At 35.3% G+C, this 9,313-nt stretch overlaps 1 protein-coding gene across 2 annotated transcripts; it reads left to right on the forward strand.

The window, feature by feature from the left end:
* The first annotated feature begins 91 nt into the window (after window positions 1-91).
* On the forward strand, window positions 92-4,491 carry IP5PII (myo-inositol polyphosphate 5-phosphatase 2). Of its 2 annotated transcripts, XM_079084217.1 has the most exons (11): window positions 92-1,187; window positions 1,272-1,377; window positions 1,458-1,553; window positions 1,823-1,907; window positions 2,028-2,132; window positions 2,382-2,939; window positions 3,027-3,162; window positions 3,263-3,447; window positions 3,538-3,646; window positions 3,778-3,926; window positions 4,032-4,491. In XM_079084217.1, the coding sequence occupies exons 1-11, from the start codon at window positions 1,158-1,160 to the stop codon at window positions 4,237-4,239; spliced, it is 1,767 nt and encodes a 588-aa protein (XP_078940343.1). In that variant the 5' UTR covers window positions 92-1,157; the 3' UTR covers window positions 4,240-4,491. The 2 variants fall into 2 exon arrangements, with proteins under 2 accessions (XP_078940343.1, XP_078940344.1); XM_079084218.1 differs by lacking the exons at window positions 92-1,187; window positions 1,272-1,377 and having other exon boundaries at window positions 1,535-1,553; window positions 1,823-1,902.
* Window positions 4,492-9,313: the final 4,822 nt, after the last annotated feature.

Below are 9,313 nucleotides of genomic sequence, written 5' to 3' on the forward strand. Positions count from 1 at the left end.
CCTAACTATGCCTTTTTTATCAAGTGGGGTCTTTAAAAATCTTTACTCTCAATGTGGTTTGCAATATTTTAATTGATTTTAGTACTATTTATAGTTTTATACTAATTATGTCTTTATCAAATGTGTTTTACTCTGATTGATTGGATTTTTTATAATATATGTCTAGATATTCCGGTGAAACAAACCTAATTTTAGTTGTTGTGTGACTGATGAGCTGACATAAGCTTCGACTGGGGACCGTGTTGAAGATATATTTAACTAATCCTTAATTGGTAACTAGCTATCATAAAATAAGCAATTAGATTGCAAGATTTAGGAGGTCAAAATTTCAATTATTATAATTACTTAAAGTCAAATGATTTGTGTGGCTTGATGCACTCTTGTCGAAAGTTAAGGGTGTGTTTTCCATCAAAATCCAACTGTGCTACTGTATATTAGTTGTAGTGAAAGCGATGTCTAGTTTTTTAACGGGACTTGTGGGTTGCCTTCATCACTGTATTCAACAAGATTATGTTTTCTTATTTATTTTTTTGCAGAAAAAGATTAGGTGTGACCGTGTGACCAAGTAGAGAAGGTCAAATTTGACTTTTCATCCTAGTTGAGTTATGGGTGTTTGCAAAATTGACCATAACTTGTATGTTTATTTCAATTTGGCTTCACTTCCATAACTACTCTCATTATTGTCCTTTTGAAACACAACTTAATTGCAAACGATAGTTTTTTTTTTTGTCATTTTCAAAAGAAGGATGGCTAATTTGCTAATTGCTATGAAAAGTCATGCATTGTGGTTCAAAAAGTCAATTAGTATCTATTAAACCATCTTTGCAATCTATTCATTAAGAAAACAACATTGAACATCCTTTCAAAAACCGTGGATGGTCAAAGTTTCCAAGGATTCAGTTCAGGGCTAGTATGGTCTTTTTGAAAATTTAATATATAATATATGGCCAAGTTGTGCATGTGTAGAGTATTTTTATAATATTTATACGCATTAGAACGAGCGTTCTACGATGCATTGGAACAAATAGTGGGCCCTCCTTATAACATTGTTTATTGAGAATCTCCCATAATATACATATATATACGCACTACACGTTTCCAGTGCTCGCAAAATCTACAACAATTTTTTTTTTTAAGATTTATTTTCTTCTGAAACAATGAAAACCCGAAGAGGAAAGCGCTCTGAGGTAGGTTTTGACTAATCTAGTAATCTTTATTACTTCTGAAGGCCAAAAATGGTGAAAAGTTGTGATCTTTTTTATTATTTGTAGGCATTCTGGCCATCAATGGTGATGAAGAAGTGGTTAAACATTCAGCCACAGAATAATGATTTTAGTGAAGATGAAGTTGATACAGAGACTGAAAGTGAAGATGATGGTATATACAGACCTAAAAAAACATCACTTTTACACTCTTTTGATTCCTTCTAATCGTTATTGTTTCTTATTGATTCCCAGTTTACTCTCTTAAAAACGAAAGAAATCATTTTGATAAGAAATGTGTTCGAAGAACACAGAGAAATATGTCTTCGTGTACAAGTCATACCTTAGATGGTAACCATCTCTTTTTCACTGTTCTTGTTTTTTTTTTTTTTGGACTTTTTTCCATCGTGGGTATGTCACAAGAACTGCCGCATTTTCCTTTTCTGGAAAATCCCTGGAGTAAAATTACCTATAAGCCCGCCATACCAATCTCTTACAAGACTCGTTTTGGTTCAGTTTGATGCAGAAACATAAGGGTTTTTGGTCTTTTGATCCCTTTGAAAAAGATGGTCTTATGTGTTTTTATGTCGTCTAATAATTTGATGTTTCTATAAATTCAGGCATGCCTGGAAAAGGGGTGATAAAACATAAGAGGGGGAAATCAGAGACATTACGCGTTCATTATATTAAACCAAAAGATGTGAGGTTTGGCTCTTGAATCTAGACATCAAAAATCGTCTGTTTTTGCCTTTCTTTTCTTCTTTTTCTTTCATATAAATAAAAGAGATCGATTTTTGAATTAACGTGTCACCTGTTGTTAAGCAGGATGACAATTGGCACATGGAATGTTGCTGGAAGGCTCCCTAACGAAGATCTTGAGATCGATGAGTGGCTCTGTATGGATCAACCATCTGATATATACATTCTTGGGTAATAATCCAATCCATAAAATCATAAATTCGTAAAGCATAAAGTTTGACTTTTGAAGTCAAACGCTTAAGATTTCAACTCCTGAATTGATGCGAATTCTTTAAGCTTTTACGCTGTATTCGCGTACTAACCTTAAAGTTACAGCATGTACTAAAAAGGGCAGAAGTTGTTTATTAAATCCGTATATAGTATTCACATGAATCTCTGTGAATCTTGAAAGTAATCGGTTTGACTTTGATTAATTTACAGTTTTCAAGAAGTTGTCCCTTTGAGTGCTGGGAATGTACTGGGAGCTGAAACACGAAGGCCGATATCAAAATGGGAGGCAATTATTCGTAAAGCTTTGAACAAATCACCAGAGCCAATCGCCATACCTAAAAGCTTCAGTGCTCCAAATTCACCAATCTCAAACGACAATGGCGAATTAAGCTCCATCAAGATAAATCTCCCCGAAACAAAAGTTATCAATAAACTTGACTGGCCTGAAAAAGCTTTAGACCTAAAACCAAAAGTTCTTTCAGCTGGTGCAAAGCTACGAAGGGTTTTAAGCAGCAATGCAAGAGTCTGTAGTTCTGATTGGTTAGCACCTCAAGATAACACCTTCACCGGAGGGTTAAAAAGGGTGCACCATAGCTCAGGCGACCTGGGTATGCTCTGGAATGAGCAGGAAGAAAGAACAGACATGGTCGACTCGCTTGATGATGTGTCAGAACAAGTTTTGGAAGAGGAAGATGACTTTTTTGGAGACACAACGGAATTGGAGCATGAGAATTCGCCTTTAGATGATCAAGTAAACTCGCATCATAGGTAAAACTAAACACACTTTTTTCATTTTCTTTTTGGTTCTTCAAGAATCAAAGTGGCTAACAAGTAACACCCTTCTTAACATATCAGGTATGTACGAATTGTTAGCAAGCAGATGGTGGGCATATACATCTCGGTTTGGGTTCGTAAAAGTCTACGAAGACATATAAACAACTTAAAAGTGTCACCAGTAGGCGTTGGGCTTATGGGTTACATGGGTAATAAGGTAATTTCACTAATTAATTTCGTCGCTAAGATTTTTACTTTTTTGATTTTTCTCACTGCTTCCTTAAAAAGTAAAAACTAAATACTGGTTTACGAATTAGGGGTCGGTTTCTGTAAGCATGTCTCTGTATCAAACAAGGCTATGTTTTGTTTGTTCTCATTTGACATCGGGACACAAGGATGGGGATGAAGAGAGACGGAATTCGAACGTATCTGAGATCTTGAAAAGGACTCGTTTTTCGTCTGTTATAGATCCCGATCAACCTCAAACAATTCCATGTCATGAGTAAGTAAACTTTTTGAAATAAATACGATACTTTTTTTTATAAAATCATTCGTGGGATTATTTGTAACGTTTGTCGGTTTCACAACACAGTCAGATATTCTGGTTTGGAGACTTGAATTATCGTATCAATAAGCAGGATGCAGAGGTCAGAAAGCTCGTTGCCATGAAACAGTGGGATGAACTGCTCTATAGCGATCAGGTACTCAAGATTTTGGTTCTTTTTTTTTCCATTAATATCTGAAAAGATTAAGTCATGTCCTTATTAAGTTTATTAAGTGAAAGTAAGGACTATCTTAGTTTATGGTTAAGTGGGATTTTTATGGTTTGTAGCTTTGCAAAGAACTGAGAAGGGGGCATGTTTTCCATGGATGGAATGAAGGAGCTATTGACTTTGCACCAACATACAAGTATGAAATGAATTCAGATAAATATGTGGGTGAAAATCCAAAAGAAGGAGAGAAGAGGAGAACACCTGCATGGTAAGTAGTTACATATACTCTCTTTGTTATGAGATTCCTACTAAAAAGTAGTTATTTTGACCTCAAAAGTCAAAGTTTATGTACTGAATCAACCCAAATATGCAGGTGTGATCGCATATTATGGTTGGGAAAAGGCATAAAACAGCTTTGCTATAATCGAGCAGAAATGAAGATGTCAGATCATCGACCAGTGAGTTCAGTTTTTGTGATTGAAGTTGAAGTGTTTGACCCACGAAAGCTACGAAGAGCCCTAAATTTGACTAGTGCTGCAGTGCATCCCGAGATCATATTAGATGAAGGGCTGGAACTATAGCTCTAGTAGCATCATGAACATTATTAGTTTATAATTACTATACATTTTTGATCCTGAATTTTGGTAGGATTAACATGATATAGATTGGGAGATGGTCTTTTTTTTTTTTTTTTTTTTTGCAAAATTCTAAGAAAACAAAATCCACCAGTTAAGGAATAAGGTGGAATACAGTGTGTATAGAATTTGAATGAATTGTATTTGTTTATATGGATATTGAATGGAAATCATATATGGTTTCTGGATTTGTGCATACATCTTGAATAAGTTATTGTCGTTTGGATTTGTCTTTTTTTATGTAGATTCATCTTATGACATTACAAATGATTAAATCGACAATTTTATATGATGTTTGTCTCTCCGGCACTAGTCGATAGCTTTGTACTATGTCTATGGATGCTATGAATTATTATGATTATAAAAAGACACCAATTGGTAGAAGAACATTGATTGTTTAGATAATTTATATTTATATAACTATATATGTATAACAAATCAGATCTTGTATAGGCACCGGCTTCGCTTATAAATATAAACAACCGACATTGATTGCTTAATAGATAATTATATCACATATCCAATTTCAATTTGGCTGATGTGGTACCTTAATATTGTTTTCTACTAGTAAATTTTTTAACAAATTGAAAGATAAGAATACTACAGTCATAATCGGTGAAGCTATTATTTTTTTATGTAATTATTACGGTAGTATCAAACACATTCCATACACACACAAAATAAAAATAAAATCTAGGAGATAGATTTTTGGTCGAAAAGGTATTAAGGAAGAAGTAAGGAACATTTTTAATTAATTTTTTTAAAAAAAAGTTTTAACGAAAATTAAAAAATAAATACCATGAACTCATAAAATAGCATTATGATGGAGAAAACATTTTTATTTATTTTTGGAATATAAAAAAATAATTTAGTTGAATTTGAAAATTTTCTGAAAATATTAATGTTTTCACATATTATATAAAGGAAAATAAAATCTATATATATATATATATATATATATATATATATATATATATATCATATAAAGCTAGCATTTTTCCTTAAATCCTATGCATTTGATACTTCCCAGACTATTCAACTTATATAATTTAATTTATGATTAATTGAAATGTTGTGATTTGTAACTTCCAAAACTCTTCAAATCATGTTATTTAATTGATGAGTTAAATGAAATAGGTAGCATATATAAGAACATTGTAGCTTGCATATTGCATGTATGTCAATTTCAAAAGAATAGATTTATTGGTAGAGTTTGAATATTTATGTGAGTGGTTCTATGGATGTAAGAGAGCAATTGCAACTTTTCCAAATGTAAATGCAAGTAAATGCAAATTTGGGGCATTTAAAGTTTTATATATTAACCAAGCTTCAAATTTGGGTATGTGTGTAAAGGTATACTTGAGAAAAAAAAATTATTTTATGTGTTACGGATCTTTTTATAATCACAAGATGATGAAGTGAGACTGATAATTACTTATCATGAGCTTTTGGTAAATCAACCTTTAAGCTATTTATTAGTTAGAACAATTAACTTTGTCAACATGTATGTATTTTTATGTCATCTTTCTTTTTTATGTTAAGACAATCCATTTTTCTATCCAAGAGAACATTATTCAACATGTATTTTATGTTATTAGTTACATACTATGTTAGTTTTTATCGTTTATTTTGTTGTAAATAACATTGATGGAACTTTTGATAATTGATTTTGTTAAATATGATATGGCTTTATTGTTGTAACACCCATAAAGTTCAAGCCAATTTTAAACTTTTTAATACATTTAAAAACCATTAAGTGATTATAGTTTGTTTTCAAAATAGTTTAAAACATCAGAGTATTCCCAGCATCCAATCATAAAACCATGAAATATGAGGAGCTGTACGATCACGCATTTGCCTTCCTGTGATCATCTGATGTATCTGAAACAATAAACTGAAACTGTAAGCCCGAGGCTTAGTGAGTTCCCCTAAAATACCGATACACCTACCATCCGCATAACAATAACAATAATACCATAACATAACAAAACAGAACAGCATGCAACGGGTCCACAACTTTACAGACTGGATTACCCCTCTAGGCCCTCAGTGAGATTCTGGATTGCCTTACGGGCCCACAGCTCACATCTGGATTGCCATTGAACCCCCAGTACGAGTCTCCCTCAGCTCGTAACTGGAATGCTCCCGAGCCCACAGTACGAGTCTCCCTCAGCTCATATCTGGAATGCTCCCAGGTTTGTTGGTTACCGCACGGAGCAGTGTCACCTCAACCCATCCCACATAATATATCAACATACATCATAACTAATGTGCATACAAATAATCACATAACAACACAGGTAGTCCTACAGATCTACCTAACTGGCATAGCAACTAGCATGCAACACTAACTCATACTCAACATATCAATAACTACCCGGATATCAATCCGGAGGGACCGATCTACTGTCGTAGACCCTGTCAGTATAGTGAGGAGAACTCACCTGACACTGCTGAAGTCCCGCGGATAAAACCCAGCTGCTGGTTGACAAATTCCTGAACTGTCAACATCAAACAACACCCAATTAATAATTGGGTTCCAAGCCCAAGGTCCAAGTCACACTACAACAATCCAATAGTCAAGTAATGGGCCAAAGCCCAACATATGGCCCAATTTTCCAAATTGGGCCCAGACCTCTTCATGGTCTTTCCTTAAGGCCCATGATATTATTCCAATCCAATTCCCATGGCTCATTATCACATAATCATAAAGGCCCAATTATGGCCCATCTATGGCCCAATTTTCCAAATTGGGCCCAAGTCCTCACATGGGCTTTATCCTAAAGCTCATCTAATTACTTTGGTCCATTAACTTGTTCTTGGATGGCCCATCAGTAGTCCAATCGCCAAAACCCAATAAGAAGGCCCAAACAAGGCCCAAGTGAAATTAGGGTTTTCACATGAAATGACGATTAGGGTTAAGTGCTCCTACTTCACCCATTAAGGACTTAATCTATAAATGACTTAATCTATTAAGTCCATCATTGCCTTAGGTTGATTTACAGATGATTATAATTTATTATTTTAAGTTTATTAAATAATTCTCGTGTGTGTCCCGATCAATCCCCAAAAATTAGGGTTTTAAGCCATTAGGGTTTTCCAAACCCTAATTAGGGTTTCCTACCCAATATTAGCCCATTAATCAATTGGTTGGGCGTTTAGGTCACTTTGGGCTTCTTTGAGCCCATTAGGGTTCCATTGGGCCCACTAGGGTTTCATTGGGCTCATTCTTGTCCAATCATCCCAAACGAGGTCCAAACGTAATCAAAGCACACCGCCACCCGACGCGGCAGCCGGTGGCGGCAGGAGGCGGTAACCACCACCCTACGGTGGTGGTTTAGACTTTTATTTCATTATTCCCACGCTATTAAAACTTACAACAATACTCAACACACACACTCACATAAAACTAACACCCACACTAATTACACACACACACAGCCGCACCATGGCAACAGGCGGTGGTAGAGGGTGGCAGCCACCACCTCACGGTGGTGGTGGTGACCCTTTTGATTCCATATTACACAACCCACACATAACACGCCCTAAAAACGGAGACACGCCCAAAAACACTTCTGTTTGCGAGATAAATCCAGCCACCCACCTGGTGGCTCACGGCGGTGACAGCACGGATCTAGGATGACAGCAGCAACACAAGCGGCAACACGGAGGCTGACGGTAGCGGTCGGGATCTGTGACATCCAGAAAGAATGGAGAAGAGAGAGAGAGAGAGAGAGAGAGAGAGAGTGTGTGTGTGTGTGTGTGTGTCTGTGTGTGTGTGTATTTGTAACAGCTACACACGCACATGAAGCATACATCACGTAGTCACTAACTCACGACGGCATACGCTAGTCGGAGTAAACTGGTCCGCCACTTGGAGCGGAGGTGATGAGAGACAACGAAGCAGAAGAAGGAGAGTACAGCGAGGAGGTGGTGGCGACGACTGTAGGACAGTCTAACAGGAAAACGGCGACAACAACACACAAAACTTTGCTTCCCGGTAGTCCTCGTTGTCGCCGGCAGCTGTGGATGCGACTTCGACAGAAGAGGAAGCTGCGACGCCGGAGATCAGAGGAAGAAGGGGGTAATGGCGGCTGGAGGGACAAGGGTGGAGAGGGTGGTGACGGCTGGAGTTGTATTAGGGCTAGGGTTTAGATGCAATAGAACAATTATACCCGCTTCATTTAACTAGGATCCATATTTGTCAAAAGTGATCCCTCCTTCTCCTTTTCCTTTCAAATTAAGTCCAAAAATTACCATTTATCCCCTGACTCCATAGAATCCTTTCAATATAAGTCCAACAGATACCCATTACACCCTGCCTTCTAAAACCCTTACAAAATAAGTCCCGATTTTATACTTTAACCCCCGAACTAACATCCTGATAATTATTATTTGATTTTTAGGCTACAATAATATAAAATAATAATAAAATTACTCCTCGGGGTCCCGGGTTTATTATTTAATTATTTTATTTTAAACGGGGTGTTACAATTGTTGATACCCAAGGATTATTTATATGTTATAAAAATACCTTCATGATGTTCTCGTAAAATTAATATGTATGTATCCGTTTTTTAAATGTTTTATAGTTATAAAAATGAGTACTCTGTTATATCTTATTACATTAGTCAGTTTCCTTTTTCTTATGCGTTGTTCACCGTAAAGTTAAAGTGAAAATAAAGAAAATATTAATACCTTTCTAAGAAAATATAAGTGATAAAAGTATACTTCATGTCTAACACTCCTTACTCCCTAATCCACTCTTAACATTTTTTTTTAATTGGTTTTAATACTTAACAAATGTTATAGCTTTGAATTTCAAATCATTATTTTACTTAGATTCCCTTCCAATATTTCATAGTTTCTAAGGACAAAAGTAAAAAGTATAATACTAAAGTAAAATAACTTTTTTTTAAATATAATAATGAAATTTTTCCAAACAAATAATTTTTAATTAAGTAAAAATAATAATAGTTTGAAATAAAGTAAAACTACAAAATAGATTATATTATATTAA

Source organism: Lactuca virosa, chromosome 3, assembly GCF_052849685.1.
Source record: "Lactuca virosa cultivar CGN04683 chromosome 3, Lactuca_virosa_CGN04683_v6, whole genome shotgun sequence".
Classification (NCBI taxonomy): domain Eukaryota; kingdom Viridiplantae; phylum Streptophyta; class Magnoliopsida; order Asterales; family Asteraceae; genus Lactuca; species Lactuca virosa.

What these genes read in the sequence shown, in the direction of transcription:
- IP5PII (XM_079084217.1), top strand. Translation starts at nt 1,158, where the DNA reads ATGAAAACCCGAAGAGGAAAGCGCTCTGAG. An exon ending in TGGGTTACATGGGTAATAAG is followed by an intron (nt 3,163 to 3,262) that starts GTAATTTCACTA and finishes TTTACGAATTAG; the next exon opens with GGGTCGGTTTCTGTAAGCAT. An exon ending in CAAACAATTCCATGTCATGA is followed by an intron (nt 3,448 to 3,537) that starts GTAAGTAAACTT and finishes TTCACAACACAG; the next exon opens with TCAGATATTCTGGTTTGGAG.